This window comes from Schistocerca cancellata, chromosome 5, assembly GCF_023864275.1.
Source record: "Schistocerca cancellata isolate TAMUIC-IGC-003103 chromosome 5, iqSchCanc2.1, whole genome shotgun sequence".
Taxonomy (NCBI): Eukaryota; Metazoa; Arthropoda; class Insecta; order Orthoptera; family Acrididae; genus Schistocerca; species Schistocerca cancellata.
The window spans coordinates 250,009,377-250,037,008 of NC_064630.1; the positions used below are offsets into that span (position 1 = coordinate 250,009,377).

The window sequence follows — 27,632 nt, forward strand, 5'->3', positions numbered from 1 at the left end:
CATATTTTTTATTTAGCAATTACGCAAAGCATTATGCATTCAAAAAAGATCAGAATTTGGAAAGATAATTTAATCCTAAACCCTTCCCTCATAGAAAATACAGGTCGTATGCAAGTGGCTTTGGGTGACTGATGTCCTGTGAGTGTGAAACAGTCTGAAGAAAGACTAACCACTTTTTGTTTCATATACTAAATTGAGTCTTTGGTTCATGCTATCCAATAACTGTTGCAATCTCGTCGTATAACAAAACTGTGGTATGGTAACTGTTGATGTTTAATTCTTCTCACTAGGCACACAGTGAAGTGTAGGTGCTATGGCATCCTCTGGGACACCTGGAGCAACTTCTGCCAATTGTGTAGACACGACGCCCTATGAAGTTCCCAGCTGGTCCGTAGTTGCAAACGTACAACTGGGTTGTCCACCGACTTGTCTCATTGTAGACTGTGTAGCCACAGCCAATGTATTTTGTGTTGCCCCACACTACCTGTGAGTAGTGTCCAGTTTCTGCACTGAATCTGAAAAAAATATGATGATAATATTTATAATATTCCACAAATTAATAAGTACGTTTTAGAGAAGATGAAGGATGAATGAAGCAGAAATACTATGAAAGAATATGTGGGATGTCTACATACCAAGTTGAAAAAAGTAACTTGGCAAACAGAAGGGGGCAAGGTGTTTATAAAAAATACAATTTCATTTGAATGTTATGTAGATTGCTCATTCAAAAAATCTTTTCATTTCTATAAAATATTTATAATTTCCCCAATCTAATTTTTTATACTTATCTGGCAAATTGAATGCTAACAAATCATATTGTTCTACAAGTATTGTAGATTCATCATTAGTACATCCCTGACATACAAAAATTATAAAATATTCTTCAGGTTTATTCAAATTATATAATTAGGCATATTATTTCTGATTAGAAAATTTTTGAGGCTGTATTTGATCTGTTAATCCACTGACACAAGAAAAACATGTAAAGGTGGGGGCTAACTAATTTCAGTTATTGTAATCAATGTGAAAGACACACATACACAACTATAACACCGAAATTTTATTTTAGATAAATTAGCCTAATAAATATCATTAGCAGAACTGAACAGTTCAACAAAAATTTTTATTTGCCTAATAGTGTGGTGTTTCTGTGAACCTACTACATTCTCATAGCAGGTGGAGAGGTGATTTTCTGACGTGGCTCCTCCCAGATGGCAGATAGTGGGATCCTCACAGGCTTTGCCGGTGGACGTGAGTAAAATAAAAAAGCTCTGGCAGACCAAACTCACAATAACCTCTACAGTTAAGAATCAAAGTTGTAAATCGGCGCTTGCTCCATACAAGGTTGACTACCTTGGAATGTCAAACATAGAAGTAAATCTTGTAAGAAAAAATCCACCACTTAGCAACTGCCAAAGAAGACTGCACTTCACATAGTGGGCAGTCACTTGAAAGGTAACTTAGGTGAGACAGAGCATCTGAAGACACTCAAGACTAGCAAAAGTTCAAAATTTAGACTCGTGACAGGACAGATAAGCTACATAACGACACACAGCATGAATTCCATTATACAATCAGGAAAACTCAGAATTTTGACAGATAAAATATATCGCAAAGGGTTCCTAAGAAGTGGATTTCAAAATCACAAGGAGACAGAATTTACAAGGAAATGCTGGGAAAAAGAGTAATGAAGGACTACCCACAATTTGGATGGGATTTTTGGTCAGATTAAAAATAACTGAATCTGTCACAGAATTTAAATTACAATGTCCCAAGCTATCAGCACTAACTATAAAAGCTGCAAATAAAATAAAACGCAATAATAAATGTCCAGTTTCCAACTAACTATAAAAATAATAACAAATAACACAGAGAATATGTGAATGGACTTGGGGAGCTTTAAGTCCAGATGACAACAAACATAAATAAAAATCACACCAAAATTTTAATTGGCGATTTTAATTGCCAGTTCGAAAGGGGAAAGAATTATAGAGATGTAATAGGGAAATGGGCAGCACAAAGAGGAACAAACAGGAGTGGTATGAAACTAGTTGAAATATGCAGAAACTATGACAGGATCTCAAAGTTAACATATTTCAAGAGAAGACCAAATAAGCTTAAAACTCGGAAACACCCAAGCTGGGAAAGACAGAATGGCAACTGGATCATGTCTGTAGGGATAAAAATTACCACAGGAAAATTTACAATGTGAAAATTCTGAGGAGGACAGATACTGGATCAAATCGTTATGTGATAAAATAAAAATTAATTCACCCATTGACAAATAAAAACTCCCACCACATAAACTGATAAATAACAAGGAATACAAAGAACAAACAAGTATTATAAAAATAACATATAATCTACAGGAAATGTTACCCCAGTCGAAACAAACAGCTGAACAAGTAACCCACAATAAATCAAAGGAAAAAAATGAAACACCAATGGTATATCGATGAGTGTCATAAAACAGTGCTATATTGACACCAAGCCTAGTTAAGGTAACAGTGTCATGAAACAGAAGAATCATCCTTCGAAATTACTGAACAAAGAAACATAACCAAGAAAATAATAAAAAGGATTAAACGAAAATATCAAAAAGATATACTACTAATGATAGAAACAAATTGGGAGAAAACGACTCAAGGAATTACTACAAAATATTTACCAGACACCAACAGGGATATGTCCTGCAACGTTAATGTTAAAGGATAAAAATAATAATATGGCACACAGCAATAAAAAAATACATATGTTTTAGCAGAAACATTTACAAAATTACTAAATTGCGAAGATCCCCCCAAAACTACTTCATATAAACATTTACTCCGCTGTTAAACCACCAACAGAACATATAAATCCACCTACAGTCCATGAAGTATACAAAATGTTGAAAGAGCACAACTACAAACCAAGTAGAGAAGTTCAAACATTTGTGGAACTTTGGAAATTTGCAGCACAACCAGTGAAGATACCGTTGCATCAATGCATACTGAAAATCTGGAACAAAGAAGAACTACGAAAACGCTGGACAACAGAGATAATCCATCCATTACACAGAAAAGTAGACAAATCTAGACAACAGTAGAGAAATTCCCTTTTTGGTATCCCATACGAAGTATTGACAAGAATTCTATGTACTCGTCAGAGAGATAAACTTGAACTGGAACTAAGGGATTACCAAGCAGGTTTTAGACCCTGGAGAAGCTTTCGAATGATATTTGGAGCCGTATTTCTTGTGCAGTATTTTGTAGTCTTGTTATTTGATTTCTGGCTTCTTGAATGTCATTAGCCAGTAACAATAAGTCTTCTGTGAAGCCAAAGCAATTTACGTCCATTTGATCTTTTTTAGTTCCAGGGTCTAAATCCTGCTTGGTGTAAATAATTTGAAGTTGTTAATGGAATACTATAAAAGAAAAAAAAATAAGTCGTAACCTTTGCAGATTTCAAAAAAGCTTATGACTGTATCCATCCCAAATTCATAAAAATGGTAAAATTAACAAACAATAAATCTGATGTAAAGTTCAGATGGGAAATACCTGAGTCATTTACAATTAAAACTGAGTTAAGTCTAGGAGGTGGTTTATAGCCATTACTTTCCAACTGACCTGAAGAGTATGTGGTAAGGGAATGGTACAAGGACGATCCAAAAACATAAGAACTGGAACTAAAAAAGATCAAATGGACGTAAATTGCTTGGGCTTCACAGAAGACTTATTGTTACTAGCTAATGACATTCAAGAAGCCAGAAATCAAATAACAAGACTAAAAATACTGCACAAAAAATATGGCTCCATATATCATTCGAAAAGACTGAGGTAATGGTAGCAGATCCACTAAAAATCAACCACATAACTGTAAATAATGAGAAAGTAAAAATAGTACAACAGTTTAAGTACCTTGGACAAATTGTAATGTGCAACTTGGAAAGAAACCTGCATGGAAAGAAAGAACTAGTAAAATGACAAAAGCTCAAAAAGTAACATGACCTACATACAGTGAAAATGTCTATCAATCAAAACTAAGTTAAAAAATTTACAAACGGCGGTTCAGTTACAGATGAAGAATGAAAGAATTGAAACTATTTTTAAACTCGCTCAGGAAAACATTTAAACTGATCATAGCTACATAAGATAGGTTTTGTGAAGGCAGGTACAATAATAGGAAGAACAATATGCATGAAGAAGGGAATGAGATAGGTCGATTATGAGATTTATTTAAGAATTAGAAGGGATACCAGCTTCAATTAATCAAACAGTTCAGCGTCTTACAAAATGTTGATTATACAGACATAGACGAAATGACATTTACTTACTAACTAAGTAAATGGTAACATAGAAGCAGGTTCAAAGAAACAATGGAGAACACAAAACAGTGTGGAAATAACTTCAAGAGGATGTGAAACTGTACATTAAGGATTTGGTACGAAACGAATAAAAACAATATGAATATTAAGGAAATAAAATAGAAATTTACGTTGGGTTGACGTTATAGTTCATCAGCATGTATTACAGTAACTAAGAGCAAAGAAAATACAGTAAAACCATTCTAAGGTTTCTTTAAATTTTTGAATAGTTCACGAGACCAATCAGGGACATGAATAGTTTAACATGAACCATAAGTCAGTTATACACCCACTGCGCTACTGAAAGGTAACGCCTCCGAATTTTTTATTGTGTTCTCAGCATCGGTTGATGTACTGCATGTCATGCATATTTGCCGGCCGAAGTGGCCGAGCGGTTAAAGGCGCTACAGTCTGGAACCGCACGACCGCTACGGTCGCTAGTTCGAATCCTGCCTTGGGCATGGATGTGTGTGATGTCCTTAGGTTAGTTAGGTTTAAGTAGTTCTAAGTTCTGTGGGGCTTATGACCACATCAGTTGAGTCCCATAGTGCTCAGAGCCATTTGAACCATTTTCATGCATATTTCTTGGTCGGCTTGTATTGCATGTCATGCCTTTTGCTTGACTTCCAAGCTTCGCTAACGCAAATTGAAATCCTTTGCCGCTAGAGGGCTCCGAATTGTAGCGTCTAAAACGGTGGTATGTAATATAACTATGTCGGTGCTTGAGCCACAGAGTGTTGTTTCAAGTTTATAACTGTAGGAAACTGAATCGAAGAGTTCGTCCACGCATTGAGCACCCTCTTCTTCAAAATGACAATGCCAGACCACACACGGGTGCTATGACATCTGCAAGAATCCAGTCTCTTGGGTTCACTGTCATCGGTCATCCTACATAACACTCGCAACTTGGCCTCATTAAATTTTCATATATTTCCAAGACGTAAAGAACAGGATTTGACTTTGTTAGTGATGTAGTAACGCAAGAAGGGGTAACGATGTAGCTCTCTCGACAAAGCTAAACATTCTACACTGACAGCATCAACCAACTCGTTGGAAGAGATTTGTTCGTCGCCGGGGTGTCTATGTTGATAAATAAATTTGCAGAAGTGCAGAACAGAGGTGTAGGATGTTGCTAAAGTTCTTTCTGTTTAAAAGGCTTTAAGAGTTTTCGCATAAAAAATTCGAAGGCACTACTTTTCAGCACGCCCTTGTATATCACCGGTTTTGACTTGCAGCTGTGAGTGACGGTATTTTCACGCTAAAATATTAAAAAGAGCTAAATGTTGCCCAGTGGCCATAGGAGCAATACGTGGTAGCAGTTACTACTGGATGCAGGGAAATAAACAAACTGGTCTCATAACAAGCCAACTGGAGAATGTAATTGTAAGAGCATTGAAAAGAAACACTTATAGATGAGACATACAATCAGACAAATGGATTCTGGATGTTGCAAGAAAACTCTCTATTGGCTTCCAAGGGATAAAAAGTCTTTTAGATGATGGTGAGAAGATGATTACTGAAAATATACAGCAACATGGATGCATGTATTTTAAGATTTTAATGGACTATAAGCTTATAGCAGTGGTTCTCAACCTTTTTTAGGCCATTATCCCTGAGTGCAATCAGACATTAGCTAGTACTCCTACCTTTCCACCCCCTTTCCCTCCCCCACATTATTACGAACTTAATCATCTAACTAAACTGTCGAATGAAGGACTTTCTTGGAACTCTTTTATTTTTAAAACGATGAAAGATGAGTGATATTTAGTTTTGTGTGTGCGGAGGGGGAGGGGGGTATGTTCGGAGGTTGCTAGTATCAATGAAGAAGGAATTCGTGGTGCATTGCAAGTGCTACCCACAACTTCTTCTGAGATAATGAAGCTAACTATCCACAGTGAAGGTAGACACTTGCTACAAAACATACTTCCCCTGCATTACTCCTCTCCATTGCAGCACTAGCTTGACCTACACACTGTAATCCTATTTAAAATCAAATAAAGTTCAGATGTGTGCAATATACTTATTGTTTGTGAATCACTTGATTGCTGTACTCCTTACTTCTGAACTGGCAAAAGTTGTATGACTTCAGGATGTTAATGCTTTGTGTCTAACCAATCTAATAATAATACTGTGTACAGCCTTATGTAGTTACAGCTGTGTTGTGCTGACAATAATTCGTTTAACTGTTTCAAAGCGAGTAACAGGCGACTTCAAGAAGTGGAGAAGACATTTTCTTGAGGTATTTAGCATTTGTTACGTGTATGCCTCATTTTTATCATCAGCAATGTATGTGAAAAAGCACAACTTATGTTCGTAATGGGTGGGCTTTGTGAGGAACCTGTAACCTCCACCCAATTAATGCTAGTAACTGAGAAAAGTATTGATAACTTATATAATCAGTATATGATCTTTTGAAAATAATTTAGTTTTGTGACTGAAACAGAATTGAATTGTTTGGTTTTCAATCAACAGAAAATTTCATTTTACCCTTCATGGAGTGATAACCCCCCAGGTTGGGAACCACTGGTGTAGAAGAACTATCTGCCAAGTAGTCGATGTCACATGGATAATGATGGTGACTGTTTGTCTCATAGATTTGATCTCCACTTAAGTGATCTTCGATGTCATGAGAAATCGTAGTGTTCCTGTCCTCTGCGTTACATTCCGTCGGTTATCTGATGTATTCAATGTCCCACATAATCAAAGGTCTTAGTGATAAACTAAAATAAGACAGCTTCAGAATCAATAACACATTTTATAAACATAGTTTTAGTTTCAAATAATATGCTGTGATGAACCAAGTAATATTTTGTAAGTCTCTTAATTAAAGACGTAGTTCATTTCTAGACTATATTTTAAGTAAGTTCTGTCAACAGACTTTTGCTAAGGATTTTTCTAATGTTATAATGTTAACCCAACGAGATGATAGAGTGAGTTTAAGTATTTGTTAACCTAGGCGTAACATAATTTCTAAGTGGCACTTAATTTGCATTAAATATTTCTCTTTCATTCATCTCTGAAAATTATGTTTCAGTAGTTCGTTGAGCTCTGTCGGATCTGTACATATAGATTAGTTTCATCAGGAAGGATGAGATACATTGTACTATTACATTTGTCTCCTCATTTGAAATGTTTATTAAATCATTGTTTATTTCATATAAGTTTTCTATTATTTATTGACTTATTTTCTGAAAACTTACCCCTTGCTATTTTTGCTGGAAACACTGAAGTGTAGAAGTCTTGTCATCAGATCGTGCCCAGTTGTATCTGATGCACAGACCAAGTACAGATGACTGTTTTTAATGAGTATTATATGTGGTTTTCTACTCTTATCTGTAGGATAAAATAACTGAAATGTCTCACCATAACTGCATACACATCATTCAATTTAATGACATTCTTTGTTATTCAATCTCATATGTACATCTCTACATCTAATCTGGGGTCTGCATTTTATAGGAGTTGTTAGTTTGGCAGTTAATTATGTTGCGTCACTTCTAAATATCCATACATCTATGAATATCAGTTAGCTGTGTGAATATGCTGTTCTCGCCGTGTCTAGTCGTTTTCCATAACATCGTGACTGCATTTTTAGGTCAGGTTAGGTTAGGTTAGAGTCTCTTGCGATGTTATATGTATCCATAACAACAAACACAGATTGTGATTAAAGTAGGTAGCATCGTAAGTAGATAACTTACTGATATTTGTTGACAATGTTTTTGCTGAAAGCTCTGACCTCATCATACCAAGCTTGAACCGCTGTCGACCACTCAGCTCCTCTTATTGGTCCTGTGGTGCTGGAGAGATAGACATTTTGACCAACTTTAAACCTTTCTGTAACAAAATTTCAGAGTCAATAAATGCATGCTGAGAACGCTAACAGTGTGAAGATAGTTGTTACATCGACTTTAAGAGAACTAAGTGTGTGCTTCTAGTAATTAAAATTTATACAGTTTCATTATTTCCAATTTGGATTACTTTTCTTATGAGCTTAGCAACGCTGTGTTCAAACAATGGACACAATTTCATCTCTTGTACCACCTCCACTTCTTTGTTATCCTATCCATTATTTTCCTAAATTGTCTTACTTCGGCTTCGGCGATTGGTCTATTATGTTGAAAGGGAGAGATCATCGATCAGTGGAATATTTTTATCTGATGGCGAGGCTTATAGTGAATGCTGTCCTCTTGCCACAAATCAAGATCGTTTTGTTGAAATCAAAAATAATTAGTACTTGAGTGGAAGTAAAATTACACAAATAATTGCGTTTATTGGTCAGTGAAACACACATGAACTCTCTATAAAGCCTAAAGTCCACTCATTACCAGTAATGTTCCTTCAATGGTAACTTCATTATTTGCTTTGCTGAAGTGATACGTCTTTCATAATCTTTTAACCATTGTTGCTTTTATAAAAATATTATTGTAAAAGTTTTTTAAATGACCGCTACCAGTCACAAACTTTGTCAACTTGCAGACATTTTGACTATTTTTCGACCGTGACTGTCTCAAGAAATATGTAAAGGTTTTTTTTAAATTACCGCTACAAAGTTTGTGACTGGTAGCGGTAATTAAAAAAAAAGCCTTTACATATTTCTTGAGGGAGTCACAGTCGAAAAACAGTCAAACTAGCTTCAAAGAATATCATTTCGCTATCACTCTGGACAGCATCAAGCTGATTGTTGCTGACGTGATGTATAGTAATTTCCTGCCAAATATCAGCATTATTATAAGCGGAGTACATCCTCGGATCACGAAAGAATGGGGAAGAAGATTGGCTGAGAGTTTTCCAAGGAAACGTTCGGCATTCACAGAAAACGAAACTGAAGCGCTGTCTTTGTAAATATATGTCCAGTTTGCTAACCACTGCTTCAGCCTCGTAACTCACTTCGAGAACTCAGTGAAACTCCATGAGCTGGAATGAAAACTTGTAGTCATCGCCACTCAGAGTTAAAAAGTGGCTGGAGAATCTTTTACCAAGTCTTTATTACCTGCAGCAATGGTTACTGAACGAATACGACAAACAGACTGGCAACAGGGAGTGCTCAGTGAGAGCTTGTGATAGACTGGGGAAGCAATGGATCCATTGTATTTTTATGAAGGCTCAGACTTCCCTCACCACGCGCGACCGGTTGGCGTTTGTGGCTCTTCACTTAACGTTTCCAGCACTTCCGCTAACAGCTGGAACCAAAGGAAAGAGGTTCCTATACATTTTGTGCAGGTTTTGCTCCACAGCTTGAAAATAAATTGTATTACAGAAAAAGTGAAGCACCTTGAAGATTAGCAGGAAACTTAATTGGTTGAGACGAGATGTAATTGTATTTCAGTGATTGCAAAATCGAGCCATATTTTACAAAGAACTTGGTAGTATGGGTTCACTTATCAGTAGGACGTTGCATGCAGTCTGGCCTGGAAGAATGCACTGAATCGGTTGGGTGGAGTGTCGTAAAGCCGTTATGTTCTCCTCTGGGGCAAGCAAGATTACAATTGATGAAACAGATCCTTGATGTTTCGGGTACTGACACTGGGATGCAGTTGACGTCCGAGCTGGCCCCTCACAGTCTCTAGCAGGGACATATTTGTCGTCCTTGATGGCCATGGGAGTACCTCAGCACCACTCAGACAGTTCAGAGTGGAGGATCATTATGCTACTGAAAAATGGTGTCTCGATACTGTAGCATCAGACCTAACATGTGAAGACGCAGAGATCTGTGACGTACCTCTATGTCACCTGAGTGCCCCCAACCACCACCAGACGTGACCTAAAGTTGTGCTCGTTGGCTCCCCACACCAACACGCCAGGAGTAACACTGCTGTGCCTTTCAAAAACACTGGAGGAATGTAACATCTGTCCAGATCACAGGAGGACGTAGAAATACACATCCCTGGCACTGAGAAACAACTGAGAGAGGAGAGAAGCTATCCCACTTCGGTTTCACACAGAGTACTCTCTAACACTGGACCCATAATTAATTTGCGTTTATCATGAATCTCTCGCCCAAAAGAAAGTCTCAAGCGACTGGAAAAAAAGTGGAAATGAGTCCTGCATACAGAAGGTTAAAAGAACGGACCCGCAAAATGTCAGGCCAATATCTTTAAAACCGATTAGCTGAAGAATTCTTGAGCATATTTTAAGCTAGAATACAATAAATTTCGTGGGGCAGAAAAATCTTTGCCCAGAAATCAAGGCCGGCCGGTGTGGCCGAGCAGTTCTAGGCTCTTCAGCCTGGAACCACGCGACCGCTATGGTCGCAGGTTCGAATCCTGCCTCGGGCATGGATGTGTGTGATGTCCTTAGGTTAGTTAGGTTTAAGTACTTCTAAGTTCTAGGGGACTGATGACCTCAGATGTTAAGTCCCATAGTGCTCAGAGCCGTTTTGAGCCAGAAATCAACACGAATTTAGAAAGCGTCGCTCTTACGAAACTCAGCCTTTTGTCACATGATATCATCGATCGATGGATGAAGGGCAACAGGCAGATTCCCTATTTCTAGATTTCCGGAACGCGTTTGACACAGTACCCCACAGCAGATTATTACTGAAGGTCTGCGAATTCGAAATATGTTCTCAGATATGTGAGTGGCTCGAAGAACCCTGGTAAAGAGTGCTCATCACAGCCAAGGGTATCATCAGGGGTGCCTCAGGGAAGTGAGACAGAAATATATACATAGACGATCTGACGAACAGGGTGAGCAGCAAATTACGAGTGTTTGCTGATGCTGTTGTAGTGTATGGAAAAGTATCGTGGACTGTAGCAGGATGCAGGGTGACTTATACAGAATTTGTGTTTGATTTGATGGGTGGCAGCGCGCTCTGAATGCACAAAAATCTAAGTTAATGCAGATGAGGAGGGAAAACAATCCTGAAATGTTTTGAATAGTGTTTTGGTGTGCTGCTTGATATAGTCAAAAATGGTTCAAATGGCTCTGAGCACTATGGGGCTCAACATCTGAGGTCATCAGTCCCCTAGAACTTAGAACTACTTAAACCTAACTAACCTAAGGACATCACACACATCCATGCCCGAGGCAGGATTCGAACCTGCGACCGTAGCGGTCACGCGGTTCCAAACTGAAGCGCCTAGAACCGCACGGCCACACGGGCCGGGGATACAGTCACGTCGATTAAATATCTAGGTGAACCGCTGCACAGCGATACGAAGTGTAGTGAGGACGTAAGATTGGTAGGAGACGGAAGGCGAATAGCCAGCTTCGGAATGTTGGGAGAGTTTAAGGGAAGTGTAGCTGAGCTATAAATTTAACATTAGTGCACTCTATTCTTGAGTACTGTTGGAATGTTTGGGATCCCATCCAGTGTGGATTAAAGAAGGACATCGGAGCAAGTGGCAGTGGCAGAGTCGATCAACACACGAGCAAGATGGAAATACTCTGTGAACTACAATGGAAATCCCTGGTCTTTTTTCGCAAAACACTCTTGAGAAAACGTAGATAACTGGCTTTTTCAACTGACTGCAGAACGATTCTGTTGCCACATTTCGCATATCGACCGCGATGCAGAGTCAGGGATGGAGAAGCGTGTACGATAGATGGTGAAGCAGGGCTAGTAGTGGTCAGAATAATATGCAGTTCACCATTGTAAGTGTGGTTGCAGTAGTGTGGCCGCTGGTTACCACGTGGTTGCCCGACATCCCATCTTGGAAACAACAGTTTCATAGACATATAACATGCTCTTTGTCAAAAATACAACTATCTTGAACTCGCAGTGGGCGGCCTGAGTCGCACATTGGCCTACGTGAGTGCCGGAAGTACTTGTCTCAGCAAGCAGCTTCACTGGCACAGTCGACAGTGGGGAAAGCAGTCTGCGGTGGCAGCATACTCCGTCAGCAAAGGAACTACCAAGCCAGGGCCCTGCCAAGGCGACCGTGGCTGTAGAGGTTCCTGTAGTTACTTTAGTATTGACAGCTGTGACGGAAGTGGTAGAAAAAAGGCCGCACTGGACGCATGGCTCGGATTCAGCCAATCCCACAGCCCAGCCCAGCGGGCATGTCAGCCTGAGTTGCCAAATCTCAGTCCACAACACTTTCGCTTGTGCCTCAATTTAGTTGCAGTGAGTGAGTCTGTGTGATTGCTGCACGCTGTGCTTGTTTCGTTGCAGTTTAGGAGTTACCGTATTGTTTCTGTGACAGTTATTTGTTGCGTCTTACTTAACATGTCGGAAGAAAGTACATCGAAAGTTAGAAGTGGAAAAGTTTGACGCCGTTCTCGTGGACAGGGGATTGCTTTACAAGGACAGTGTAGAGGTATGGTTTGTTCGTTAAGAGCTTATTTTGAAAGTGAAAAACTTAATAGTGGCTGACTACTCTCTGTTATCAAGGTAGTAGATAGAACTGCAGCAGCCCTGAATATGAACAAAAGCACTGTCATACAAATTGGGAAGGAACTGTTAGGGACAGAAAAGAAAGGTGGAGAACCATCCAAACTTGGTACACACAGGAAGAAAGGTTCTATGGATAAGCGTGTTACAAATTTAGATTTATTTGCAGCGATGCAATTTGTCGACATGTTTACGATTATTATTGCAGAAAGGAACATTCCACAATCTCGAAGTTATTGGTGACACTTAAGGAATTAGGAGTAGGTATTAATATTCATGGAGAAGAAGTAAAAACTTTGAGGTTCGCCGATGACATTGTAATTCTGTCAGAGACAGCAAAGGACTTGGAAGAGCAGTTGAACGGAATGGACAGTGTCTTGAAAGGAGGATATAAGATGAACATCAACAAATGCAAAACGCGGATAATGGAATGTAGTCAAATTAAGTCGGGTGATGCTGAGGGAATTAGATTAGGAAATGAGACACTTAAAGTAGTAAAGGAGTTTTGCTATTTAGGGAGTAAAATAACCGATGATGGTCGAAGTAGAGAGGATATAAAATGTAGACTGGCAATGGTAAGGAAAGCATTTCTCAAGAAGAGGAATTTGTTAACATCGAGTATAATTTAAGTGTCAGGAAGTCGTTTCTGAAAGTATTTGTATGGAGTGTAGCCATGTATGGAAGTGAAACATGGACGATAAATAGTTTGGACAAGAAGAGAATAGAAGCTTTCGAAATGTGGTGCTACAGAAGAATGCTGAAGATAAGGTGGGTAGATCACATAACTAATGAGGAGGTATTGAATAGGATTGGGGAGAAGAGAAGTTTGTGGCACAACTTGACTAGAAGAAGGGATCGGTTGGTAGGACATGTTTTGAGGCATCAAGGGATCACAAATCTAGCATTGGAGGGCAGTGTGGAGGGTAAAAATCGTAGAGGGAGACCAAGAGATGAATACACTAAGCAGATTCAGAAGGATGTAGGTTGCAGTAGATACTGGGAGATGAAGAAGCTTGCACAGGATAGAGTAGCATGGAGAGCTGCATCAAACCAGTCTCAGGACTGAAGACCACAACTAACTAAGGAATTAGGACTTTTTCAGGGCTGTCGATCATCGTAGGATTTCACTACAGACAATTTTACGGCCTTAAGCTATTGATGGAAAGGGAGGATATTGCTGCATGGCGATGCCGATTTACCATAATTGTTAATGAAGTGGTTTGGCTCGATGAAATGTGGGTAAATTCTGATCGCGTAGTTATTCAGGGGTGGACAGGCAACACGATTAAAGGAACAATGAAGGTGCCGTCTGCTAAGGGGGGGGGGGGGGGGGCACACTGATTCTGCTGCATGCAGGCACCTCGCAAGGTTTCGTACCAAACTATCGCCTTCTCTTCACATCGAAGAAGACAGGAGATTATCATGAAGGTATGAACCACATTACATTCACAAAGTGGTTCGTAGAAGCTCTAATACCCAACAACTATTGTTTCAGACACTGCTCCATATCATTCAGTTGTTGATGAAGCACCTACCGTGGCAAAGCGAAAGGAGGAAACGATTAATGGGCTTGAGCGTCGAAACGTAAATGTATCTAATGACCTTAAGAAGGTCGAGCTTAAGGAAAAAATAAATTTCCATAAACCGCAATTTCCAAAATATGGAATCGACGAACTGGCAAAAAAATATGGACATACAATCGTCAGGCTGCCACCGTACCACTGCCACTTAAACCCTGTAGAGCTGATATGGGCCCAAATTAAAATTTACGTTGCCAGAACAACCAAATATTGACGCTCTCCGCAGTGGAAGCAAGCACTAATGAAGCTATTACACACCTTACCTCCAAAGACTAGAAGAAAGCTGTCAAACACACACACAACATTACGGAAAGAGCATGGCAAGGTGAAGGTGCTTTAGAGACTTCAGTGGAAGAGATGATTACCTCTTTAAGTGACAATAGTGACAGCGAAACTTCAAGTGTCTGTAATAGCGACGAGAGTGATGTCAGTGGAGTTTTACCATTATCCATATAGAGATGCAGCACAGACGGATTCAGCTACACGTCTGGAGTGCGCAGTTTGCACTTGTAAGTACTGGCATCACAAAATTAAATTTTTAAATTTTAATATAGCAGCATTATCAAATATTAATTCCATAGAAAGTACATTTCCAGAATTCAGTCTGTGCATACATACTGCAGTATACAAAATATTGTCTGCAATACATTGGCCGTTTTTTTATTGTTTTTGTTGCCCAATTTAAGATACCAAAACAAGTTGTTGTGTTGGAAATAAGATGCATATCAGAAATATATCAGGTCTTTACAAATATAGAGATCTGTTGCCTATCGCTACTGTACGCGAGCAGACGATTGCGCGTCATATCATTTACAGTCCTATATCTCGCGTTAGAGGTCTTCGACACAGCTAAGGTTTGAATCAGATGAAAATTTGATGTTTTCTTGACATTTCATTCACATAATGTGTACATAAACATTTAAAAAAATTAAAAATGAAATCATCACATAGCGACACTATTTCACAACGAATTACAGTCGGCTCCACATTTAAAGATCAAATAGTTAGAGTGTGTGAGTGAGTTGAATGAAACATGAGATAACGCGTGAGTTCCGTGCGAGACTTGGCAACTCTGTTCCGCGCTCACCTGTGCTACTTCCGAACTGTCAATCCTAAAGTAATTCTGAGTGCACTATGGGTCGGACGAGCACTCCGCTTCGTTGGCGTGCGTTTCAGAGCGCGGCGCGCCAAGGCGTGCACAGGTGGGCTGTGGAGCTCCACATGAGCGGTAGTATACAAGTTCCAAGAGAACGAATAATTCCTGCTTTCATGTTAACGACAATGAATGGAAACAGAACTCTTGCAATCGCTCTACTACGTCGATCCTGGAGTGATTATTATTGGCGATGAATAGCCTTCTGTGACGAGTAATTTCGTACTTCACAAAATGGTGTAAGATTGGCATTACCTGCGGGAAACGTCGAACAATCAACGCTCTATAACGATCATTGAAAGTGTAAGTAGTGGCCGAGTCAGCACTATAACGTGGTGATTAATTTTGTAGCCCTTCTAGAACTGTTTGCCGACTAGATATCACTCTTAACTGAACGGGTCGTATCCACATGATGACGATAATTACTTTTTGAACTCAGTTGCCTCGGCGGATTACAAAAAGTATCAACTGAAATTAGTGCAGTGTGGTACACTGCCGGCCGTGGTGGCCGAGCGATTGTAGGCGCTACAGTGTGGAACCGCGCGACCGCTATGGTCGCAGATTCGAATCCTGCCACGGGCTTGGGTATGTGTGAAGTCCTTAGGTTAGTTAGGTTTAAGTAGTTCTAAGATCTAGGGGACTGATGACCTCTGAAGTTAAGTCCCATAGTGCTCAGAGCCATTTGAACCATTTTTGTGGTACACTGTTGTAGTATGGTATTTTCTGTTAGACATTCCTTCTCGTATCAACATACTGAATTGCTATGTCAGTCTCCACAGATATTTTAAAAACGATCTCCACATCGAAATAGATGGATGATTATTGAAATCTCTTTTGCTAACTTTTTCATATTTACATTTAAAAGTGAGGTATTTTATACCTTCTGGAGAAGTGCTCACATCTCGTGATTACACATTTAAATGAAGGCATTACATATTTACTGTAAGCAATCAATGTTGTGATGCATACCTTTTGCAAAGAGCCCTAAATACTTCCACAAGGCAGCCATGAATTCGACATGTCAGTGGGGTCAACATTCCTCATTTTACATTTACCGAATCCCAAAGCTTTCAGAAGCAACTTCGGCTGCATTCCTCACTGACTGCCGCCCCTTTTAACGTGATCAGATACTAGGAAACAGACTGTAATGAGGAACTGGTGAAAGCCTGATGAGTAACTCAAGCTCGTCTCGTCGTGTCGCCTGATACAAACGCCCTGTAGCGATTTATTGCTGAAGCGATAAGATACGCGCGGCCCAAGTTTTCTGTACGAGAAGATACATGATAGCTAGTAATTTAAGAAAATCATCGAAGGAGATGTTTAGGTACATGTGTACCATCTGACGAACTGTAGGTATCTTGTAGAAATGTAGGTAAATTTGGAGAGAGGAAGATATTGAGAATCCTGTAACAGCAGCGACTGCAGGTGAAAGACGTATTACTTCTAGCCAATGGCATAAAACTGACTGATGGTGATGTCTGAGTAGATACAGAGAATGCAAACCACAGATTCGGGAAGGATGCAGACACATGAAAAACACTACGTGTCTGACGTCACTCGTCACTGATCTTCGTAGTCTGTTATCACTCTTTCAGAGGAACCTGCCTTCACCTTCACCTACTGATGAAACTCACCAGCGATCCAGATGCAGAATGGTAGGCAGCTATAACTTGAGACACTTTAAACTGGTTAGGCTACAACTCCTGCTACACGGCCACAAACTCTTGTGAAGAGAGTAATAAATGCTACCTACTCACAGCACAACGGATTAATTCTTCCGTTTCACCGGAGGTGACATGACTCTTGGCTCAGGTGCGGGAGGAACGTTAGCGAAATATGCACACAAAGGTAATAAAGAGTCCACTAAGAGTAACTGGCTGAAAATTAATTTTTAACCGAGAACAACCACTCTCAGAGGTACTAGCCTGTGTTTTAATTTCCTTGTTAAATTTCAATTGCTTATTAATAACAGATTTGTCGATTTTATTACATGCAGTGCTTCATTGGCCACTTTTCCTTCATTTAATCTATTATCAACTTTCTAGAGTTGGTCGTTGGAGATTTGTATCCAGTGGTCTGGAACCCAGAAATCGTTAAAATATCAATAGTGGAAAGTCTACCATACAACTTTTGCCAGTGTTGGCCCTATCAGTCTTTCCATCACAATCTGGTATTAGTCAGAAAGACCATGAATTCAGGGTGAGGTTTTATTGCTGGTAGAATGTATACTTCTTTTAATCTACGATTAGGCAGTGCACAAAACGCCTAGCTGATTTTTATTTTCATTTATAAACTACGTGTTCGGCACACAGTGTACCCTTATCTTCTAAGCGCGACTGCCCACATCTAAGGAATGATTATAAAACGTACTCAGCAGACTGTCAATATAACTCATGATAATGAGAGATTAATTGTGAAATTACCTGACATTATCCTTTCTGCTATTGGTTGTTATGACAACTTCTCTATTATAGTCGAGATTGATCTGACTCTGGTTTCCGAATTTCTCGCTATGTGTGTACGCTCCAAACTTTTTAATAACTTTAGTAACACAATGAGAAAAGTTTTGCACGGGCAAAATACAAGAGGAACATTCCCTATTATTCAAAGGAAATAGTAAAACCGCACCACTTTTAAAACAGTACAAATGAAAACATGGTTTGCGGTTGTTTTCTGTATTATTGATAAGTAACTTAATTTAAAGAAAATATCAGTTCTAACAGCTAGTTCTAACGTTTTCTGGTACTTACCAACATCCCTGCAAGAGTCATGACCAAACGTGCACTGGTCAGCCCACCGCTGGGCAACCCTTGCCAATTCATCGTCCCACACCTGTAGAAAACAGAGTTCTCCACTTATAGCCGTACTCACTTAGGTGAGCATGTTTTGCAAGTGTAACAATCCAGTTGCTACAATTGGGAAGGGTTATCTAACTATATAGGTAAGCTGTTCATAGCACTGTAGACGGTTGCGTGGGCGGTGAGTAAATCATGATACAAATGAGATCTCATTTCCGAAGTAGCACTGTTCGGTGAAACAACAAGCGATAATATAAGATTAACAGATACAGATTTTACAAGTGTAACTTATTACTTTCATTCAAAATATTAATTCTCTCAAGTAAATATGAAGCAGCTAATTAAGATAACTAAAGCCTTTTTTATATTAGAAGCTATCTTTCCAACTAATTTGAAAAATTTTTGAGAGATATCACATTTATCAACACCAAGAGCTGCTGATGAATTTAACCTTTGGTCGCTGACGCTGTCTGCCGAATCATCATTATCAAACGACGTAAAATCATTTACATCATCGTGTACAGTATCATTCTTACTGTGGCGTCAACGAAACCAAAAATAAAGCCATCCTGCAACTTTTTATCTTGATTTCTGTATGTTCTCCATTCCCCAACCTCATGCGAGCATTCGCACGGGCCAAGCTATAATAATAAAATTAGTTTTTTTTAGTTTCATTTATGTTGATGACACAGTAATAATGGTACCATGAGGCTGATTCTGTGTTGGCTGATGATGAACAGTTCGAGTGAAACTGGTAGCGGCTAGAAGTAAACTGCAACTGCAGCTGTTGGTCGTTCATAAACATCACTTCTTCAAAATACGCTAGTGTCCAAGATTAAAGCAACAAAAGGAAAATTTGTAAGGTCGCGTTTATTTTGCCACAAAACAGTGGAAACAGGTGATAGTAAAGTAGAAAAATTCAAAGAATACGGAACCCAAACAACTGCAAGATGCATAACGGTAGACAAAAATTTACTTCGTTTTTCCAACTTAACGTATTTGCACACATGTTTCGACAGCTGATTAATGTGCTCTGTATGGGGTGCGACCACCTCTGGCAGCAATACGGGCCTGACAATCACGCGGTATACTGTGAATGGTCTCATCACTCATATATTGAGGCAGTAACACCCATTCTTGCTGAAGAACTGTTCGCAGTGTTGGAGAATTGTTGGTGGATGCTGACGTGATACAGGCCGTCTCCCTAGTGCATACCAGACATTCTCTATAGGATTCAAATCAGGAGAGCGAGATCGCCACGACTTGCGTGCAGTATTTTCCGTTTCCAAGAAAACATCAACCACCTGTGCTTATGAGGTCGAGCATTGTCGTCCACATATACGACATATGGGCCCACAGCACCTCGCAAGAACTGCGAATGAGGTCCTAAGATCTCGTCACGATACCTGACAGCAGTTAAACCATGCCGATTCACCCGTACAAATTCATGAAGACGAATTCAAGTGGAAAACAAAATCCCTGCCAACAGCTTTAGGAATCCTCCTCGATCTCGGTCTCTTTCCATAATGTTTGGGCACCGAAATAGTGTTCCAAGTCCCTCCACATGCGAATCCATCGAGAATCACTCCCCGGTCAACATCGGGACTCAACTGTGAAAACAACATTGGCCCATTGCTCGACCGTTCAAGTGGCTTGTTGATGACTCCACTCTAGACGCTCCCTTCTGTGAAGACGCATCAGAGGTAGACACACAGTACGTCTCCGGCAGTAAAGGACACGCAGCCAAAACCTTCTGAACATCGTTTGCGTCGGTACAACACGTCCCGTGGATGCTCCTAGCTCACATGACAGATGCCGTGCAGTACTAAGGCGGTACTGTCGTACCCTTACAGCCAGATAACGGTCTTCATTTCTGAAGTCAAACGTGGTCGGCACAGACCTGGTCTCCGGGCTACCGCTTCTGACTTTATATACTGTCGCGACATCCGAGAAACAACAGAACGATTCACACTATGCCGTCGGGCCTCATCAGTTTGCAGCTGCCCTGCTTCCTTTCTTTCTATGGCCCTCCGCCGCAGAGAGTACGGTAGGCATCTCCTCTTTGCCATACTGTACCGTCTGTGACCGTGCACCCAGCCATTGTGGATGTGGGGCTATCCGGCAAACACTACCTCGTTTCATAGGTGCCCTGACGTCATCGTTGCAACGGTTGTCCGTTGACCGGAATGCCATCTTCTGAGAAGAACACTATCGTACGGACATCTGGTTGACAGTCTGCATGATTATATCGTGAATTAGGCACAGGGCGGGAAAATAGCGATTTGTTGGTTTAATTTTTGACACTAGCGTATTTACGAGCTATGGGGTACCCCCTGCATAATATGTATTACGTGATTAAAATTAGCTGGCATTAATATTGACTAGCAATAAGGAATATATTGATAATTTATCATAAACGAATTGTACAGATTAATTTTCCATCATTAACTCAAATATTGTTAATGTTTATCTTGATTCGTTGCACATCTCTGAAGCTTACATTTCTTGATAGGATCCATGGAGCACGATGAGTGAACGAGTGAGTGAAAGAGCCAATCCGTGTGCTTCCCTCTACTGCGTTTTCTGGTTTAGAAAGGGACGGTACTCTCCCGTGGGTCTGGCAGTTGCTGCATTTTTCAACAGCCAGCTAATGTGATTAGAATGCCCAGAACTTAAGTACAGCAGACTCGGGTCAGCACACGGTGGGTCATCTCCTGGTTATACACTCCTGGAAATTGAAATAAGAACACCGTGAATTCATTGTCCCAGGAAGGGGAAACTTTATTGACACGTTCCTGGGGTCAGATACATCACATTACCGAGCGAGGTGGCGCAGTGGTTAGCACACTGGACTCGCATTCGGGAGGACGACGGTTCAATCCCGTCTCCGGCCATCCTGATTTAGGTTTTCCGTGATTTCCCTAAATCGCTTCAGGCAAATGCCGGGATGGTTCCTTTGAAAGGGCACGGCCGATTTCCTTCCCCATCCTTCCCTCACCCGAGCTTGCGCTCCGTCTCTAATGACCTCGTTGTCGACGGGACGTTAAACACTAATCTCCCCCCCCCCCCCCCCCAGATACATCACATGATCGCACTGACAGAACCACAGGCACATAGACACAGGCAACAGAGCATGCACAATGTCGGCACTAGTACAGTGTATATCCACCTTTCGCAGCAATGCAGGCTGCTATTCTTCCATGGAGACGATCGTAGAGATGCTGGATATAGTCCTGTGGAACGGCTTGCCATGCCATTTCCACCTGGCGCCTCAGTTGGACCAGCGTTCGTGCTGGACGTGCAGACCGCGTGAGACGACGCTTCATCCAGTCCCAAACATGCTCAATGGGGGACAGATCCGGAGATCTTGCTGGGCAGGGTAGTTGACTTACACCTTCTAGAGCACGTTGGGTGGCACAGGATACATGCGGACGTGCATTGTCCTGTTGGAACAGCAAGTTCCCTTGCCGGTCTAGGAATGGTAGAACGATGGGTTCGATGACGGTTTGGATGTACCGTGCACTATTCAGTGTCCCCTCGACGATCACCAGTGGTGTACGGCCAGTGTAGGAGATCGCTCCCCACACCATGATGCCGGGTGTTGGCCCTGTGTGCCTCGGTCGTATGCAGTCCTGATTGTGGCGCTCACCTGCACGGCGCCAAACAAGCATACGACCATCATTGGCACCAAGGCAGAAGCGACTCTCATCGCTGAAGACGACACGTCTCCATTCGTCCCTCCATTCACGCCTGTCGCGACACCACTGGAGGCGGGCTGCACGATGTTGGGGCGTGAGCGGAAGACGGCCTAACGGTGTGCGGGACCGTAGCCCAGCTTCATGGAGACGGTTGCGAATGGTCCTCGCCGATACCCCAGGAACAACAGTGTCCCTAATTTGCTGGGAAGTGGCGGTGCGGTCCCCTACGGCACTGCGTAGGATCCTACGGTCTTGGCGTGCATCCGTGCGTCGCTGCGGTCCGGTCCCAGGTCGACGGGCACGTGCACCTTCCGCCGACCACTGGCGACAACATCGATGTACTGTGGAGACCTCACGCCCCACGTGTTGAGCAATTCGGCGGTACGTCCACCCGGCCTCCCGCATGCCCACTATACACCCTCGCTCAAAGTCCGTCAACTGCACATACGGTTCACGTCCACGCTGTCGCGGCATGCTACCAGTGTTAAAGACTGCGATGGAGCTCCGTACGCCACGGCAAACTGGCTGACACTGACGGCGGCGGTGCACAAATGCTGCGCAGCTAGCGCCATTCGACGGCCAACACCGCGGTTCCTGGTGTGTCCGCTGTGCCGTGCGTGTGATCATTGCTTGTATAGCCCTCTCGCAGTGTCCGGAGCAAGTATGGTGGGTCTGACACATCGGTGTCAATGTGTTCTTTTTTCCATTTCCAGGAGTGTAGTTCGCACCTTTAGCCACTCCTATCAAGGCGATTAGAGCCAGTTAGTGTTGCCACGCTACTACGCCCGTCACGAAAGTAGACACCTCAAGGTCACACACGCTCTCTGCAGCCCGCCGGCGCTAAGCGCTGTGATTCGCCCTCTGATAGCCTTGTTGCCGCATATACACTGTTAAACTGAGGGGTAGATCAGGCCAGCTCAATGTTCTGTGTTCTCGTGTAATATCATGTGTTCACGTGTGATTTCAGTCGGCCGGTCGGGATGGACGAGCGTTCTAGGCGCTTCAGTTTGGAACCGCGCGACCGCTACGGTCGCAGGTTCGAATCCTGCCTCTGGCATGGATGTGTGTGATGTCCTTAGGTTAGTTAGGTTTATGTGGTTCTAAGTTCTAGGGGACTGATGAAGTCAGATGTAAAGTCTCATAGTGCTCAGAGCCATTTGAATCATTTTGATTTCAGTCTTCGGTGGAACGGTGCATTGACGCGTGTCTAGTCGTGAGCGAAATGCAAGAGCAAGGGCTACGTGCATCGCTACTCGGGTCAGTGTGCGTGAAGGGCGAAAAGACATTCGAAAACAATCTAAAATTCTCTTATAGAATGTACTGAAGATTTTTTTACAGGTGAAGAAGACAGGAACCATATAAAGTTTACGCAACAAAACTTTGTGATAAAACCAAATCAACTGTATTTCGTGTCTTGCAGCTACACCGATAGAATCTATAGATATGACAAGAAAAACATATAAATCGTTACGGCTATTACGGAATTTCACGCTTTTGACGAAAAGTTAGTGTGTAGAACTATACTCCGATACTATGACAAGGGAGAGTATGCAACGACTAGAAAAATATAAGGTTGAGACATCTCCGTTCTTTGTCTTTCCCAATCACTTGGTTTTCGATTCAGAAAATATAATGATGGACAAAAAATTTTAATGGAATGCGGTGACATTGCAGATTCGGGAACGACGTTTTGTGTAAAATGCACTTACTGTGTGCGTAGGATAACGGTCTATTGGTATACTTCGATAAAACTTGAGTTTCACAAAACCAGATGAAAAAATATATTTTGCTGGATTTCAACGGACAAAGTGGTGTGAAGTATGGTTCAAATGGCTCCGAGAACTATGCGACTTAACATCTGAGTGCCATCAGTCCCCTAGATTTAGAACTACGGGGGTCACTCCAAAAGAAATGTATATTACTTTTTTTAAATCCATCTTTTATTCTACATGTTTGAAAGTTTTACAGCGTTTAGATACATCCCTTACGAACAATATTTTCATTTCTCCACATAATTTCCATCCCTCTCAATTGCCTTACGCCATCTTGGCCCAGCGCCTGTATATCCGCACGGTAAAATTCTGGACCAACCTGTTGGAGCCACTGTTTGGCAACGTGCGCAAGGGAGTCATCATCTTCAAACCTTGTTCCACGAAGAATCTTTCAGTTTCCCAAAGAGATGATAGTCACGTGGAGCCAGGTCAGGACTGTTAGGAGGGTGTTTCAGTGTTGTCCATCCGAGTTTTGTGGTCGATTCAATGGTTTTTTGACAGACATGTGGCTGTGCATTGTCGTGCAACAGCAAAACATCCTGCTTTTGCCGATGTGGTCGAACACGACTCAGACGAGCTTGAAGTTTCTTCAGTGTCGTCACATATGCATCAGAATTTATGGTGGTTCCACTTGGCATGATGTCCACAAGCAAGAGTCCTTCGGAATCGAAAAACTCCATAGCCATAACTTTTCCAGCAGAAGGTGTGGTTTTGCATTTTTTTTCTTGGGTGAATTTGCATGATGCCACTCCATTGATTGCCTCTTCGTCTCTGGTGAAAAATGATGGAGCCATCTTTCATCACCTGTCACAATTCTTCCAAGAAATTCATGTCCAGAATTCTCGTACTGTTCCAAAAGTTCGCTGCATGCCATTTTTCTTGTTTCTTTGTGAGCCACTGTCAACATCCTGGGAACCCACCTGGCACAAACCTTTTTTAACGCCAACACTTTCAGTATTCTGCAAACACTTCTTTTCCCCTATCCCAATGTAGTGTGACAATTCGTTCACTGTTATGTGTCTGTCAGCCGTCACCAATTCGTTAACTCTCTGCACATTGTCTGGAGTGTGTGCAGTACGAGTCCGGCCGCTGCGAGGGCAATCCTCAATATTGCCTTGCCCGCTTTCATAACGTAACCTGCTTGCCCACCGACTAACTGTACTGCGATCTACAGCAGCATCTCAACCTCTTGTGGATGTTTCCCACTGTCTCGTTTTCACAGCACAGGAATTCTATGACAGCACATTGCTTCTGACGAACGTCAAGTGTAGCAGCCATCTTGAAGACATGCTGTGACGGCGCCACTCACGGGAACAGGCTGAACTAAGTTTCAAAACAAGCGGGAAGGATGTATCTACACACAGTAAAACTTTCACACACGTAGAATGAAAACTGTATTTTTACAAAAATAATGTACATTTCTTTTGGAGTGACCCTGGTACTTAAACCTAACTAAGCTAAGGACATCACACACATCCATGTCTGAGGCACGATTCGAACTCGTGACCGTAGCAGCAGCGCGGTTCCAGACTGAAGCGCTTAAAACCGCACGGCCACAGCGGAAGGCGGTGTGAAAGTACCTAGAGTTACCAGAATGACATTTTCACTCTGCAGCGGAGTGTGCGCTGATATAAAACTTCCTGGCAAATTAAAACTGTGTGCCCGACCGAGACTCGAACCTACAGTTACTTTTATATAGCGTATATCGGCGACATGGGTGATGGTGCAGTGACGAAGAGTCATTAAGAGTTGTAAATACATTTTTGGGAGGTAGAGTAAATTCTCGGTCGTATTAAGGCGAGCCGTCGGAACTAAAATCCTGGCGGCGGCACGCAACTTCTCTGGCGCTGTCGGACACACGTCTCTCGTAAAAACATGCGTTCATACGTGACACGGTACCATAATGATGTCTCAGATGTTACCAAAATTAATTTCATAGTTTTCTTAACAACTTCCTTGCCAGAAGTCTCTACAAGGTGCAACAGAACGCGAATTCCCGAGAGGTCACATTTATCGTTACACAGGCGGAACAGTTTCACACCTATTACGGTATTTTATTTTTTACCTCGAAATTCTTTTATGTTTTCACCGAAAAGCACGTATCATTTGCGTCTATACACTTTGAGAATGTTCGTATATTATTCTCGGTCCAAATGTATGAGTCGTTCAGTTTTTCCCACAGGTCGAAGTAAAAAAAAATATTTTCTTCAAAATTTTTTCTAACGTTAGCTTTCATATTTTTTTCTTAGCAGCTGGCAAGAATTTTCTTTTGCAAAACTCCGCCATATACTAGACAATAAACTGAGATGTCTAATATTCTTTCCGAATTTTTATTAACATTTCAAATTAGTAGATGGGAACAATGGCAGGAGGGTGTCCACAATGAGGGAGTCAAAGAAAAACTGGGAATGAACTCTATAGATGTAGCAGTCAGGGCGAACAGGCTTAGATGGTGGGGTCATGTTACACGCATGGGAGAAGCAAGGTTACCCAAGAGACTCATGGGTTCAGCAGTAGAGGGTAGGAGGAGTCGGGGCAGACCAAGGAGAAGGTACCTGGATTCGGTTAAGAATGATTTTGAAGTAATAGGTTTAACATCAGAAGAGGCACCAATGTTAGCACTGAATAGGGGATCATGGAGGAATTTTATAAAGGGGGACTATGCTCCAGACTGAACGCTGAAAGGCATAATCAGTCTTAAATGATGATGATGATGATTTCAAATTATCACTAACTGATATTACTGTAGGACAGTGAGATGACCTGTAAGTGCCTGTTTTCTTGACGGCCGCTATAGCTGGTAAGGTAATGACGAAGGATTAGCACAAACTATTGCTGATCTTTGACTTAGCAGAAACGACTCTATGGAGTAAATTCTTTTACATGTTCCTTCAGGTATATATGATAACGTTAAAATTAATAACGTACTACACTTGACAGTGAAACATCAAGCTGACTACACTTAAAAGCTAATTCTATGTTGTTGTAATTACACTCAGAAGATGAGACATTCTGCTCAACGGTTTAACTTTGTGCGACGAGTACAAACCAGAACGTTCATGTCGGCGGCCGCTGGCTGGGGTCCAGGTCTGCCGCGGCGCTCTCTGCCGGCCGCCACTCTGTCGCGGAGTCTGTTGTGGGCTTCCACGACGGACGTGGCGTCTGCTTTTGTGGTGCCGCTGTGTACCACCTTGTGGCAGGCGCTTCCATAACCCTGAAAATCGCCAGGTACACATCGTTTCATACACTAATGGCCATTAAAATTGCTACACCAAGAAGAAATGCAGATGATAAACGGATATCCATTGGACAAATATATTATACTAGAACTGACATGTGATTACATTTTCACGCAATTTGGGTGCATAGATCCTGAGAAATCAGTACGCACAACAACCACCTCTGGCCGTAATAACGGCCTTGATACGGCATTGACTCAAAACTGAGCTTGGATGGCGTGTACAGGTACAGCTGCCCATGCAGCTTCAACACGATACCACAGTTCATCAAAGGTAGTGACTTGCGTATTATGACGAGCCAGTTGCTCGGCCACCATTGACCAGGCGTTTTCAGTTGGTGAGAGATCTGGAGAATGTGCTGGCCAGGGCAGCAGTCGAACATTTTCTGTTTCCAGAAAGTCCCGTACAAGACCTGCAACATGCGATCGTGCATTATCCTGCTGAAATGTAGGGTTTCGCAGGGATCGAATGAAGGGTAGAGCCACGAGTAGTAATACATCTGAAATGTAACGTCCACTGTTCAAAATGCCGTCAATGCGAACAAGAGGTGACCGAGACGTGCAACCAATGGCACCCCATACCATCACGCCGGGTGATACGCCAGTATGGTGATGACGAATACACGCTTCCAATATGCGTTCACCGCGATGTCGCCAAACACGGATGCAACCATCATGATGCTGTAAACAGAACCTGGATTCATCCAAAAAAATGA

General features: G+C 41.7%; 1 protein-coding gene across 1 annotated transcript; it reads right to left on the reverse strand.

Moving 5' to 3' along the window:
• LOC126187800 (venom allergen 5.02-like) lies at positions 1 to 26,852 on the reverse strand. Its single transcript, XM_049929084.1, has 4 exons — positions 26,728 to 26,852; positions 18,161 to 18,242; positions 8,044 to 8,179; positions 1 to 515 (listed from the first exon to the last, which is right to left on the reverse strand). Exons 1-4 carry the CDS (start codon positions 26,737 to 26,739, stop codon positions 287 to 289), a joined length of 459 nt encoding a protein of 152 aa, XP_049785041.1. The 5' UTR covers positions 26,740 to 26,852; the 3' UTR covers positions 1 to 286.
• Positions 26,853 to 27,632: the final 780 nt, after the last annotated feature.

Excerpts from the sequence above, each read along its gene's own strand:
- LOC126187800 (XM_049929084.1), bottom strand. Across the intron at positions 8,180-18,160 it reads TGACTCTTGCAGGGATGTTG|AAAGGTTTAAAGTTGGTCAA; the intron begins GTAAGTACCAGA and ends ATTTTGTTACAG. Across the intron at positions 516-8,043 it reads AACATTGTCAACAAATATCA|ATTCAGTGCAGAAACTGGAC; the intron begins GTAAGTTATCTA and ends TATTTTTTTCAG.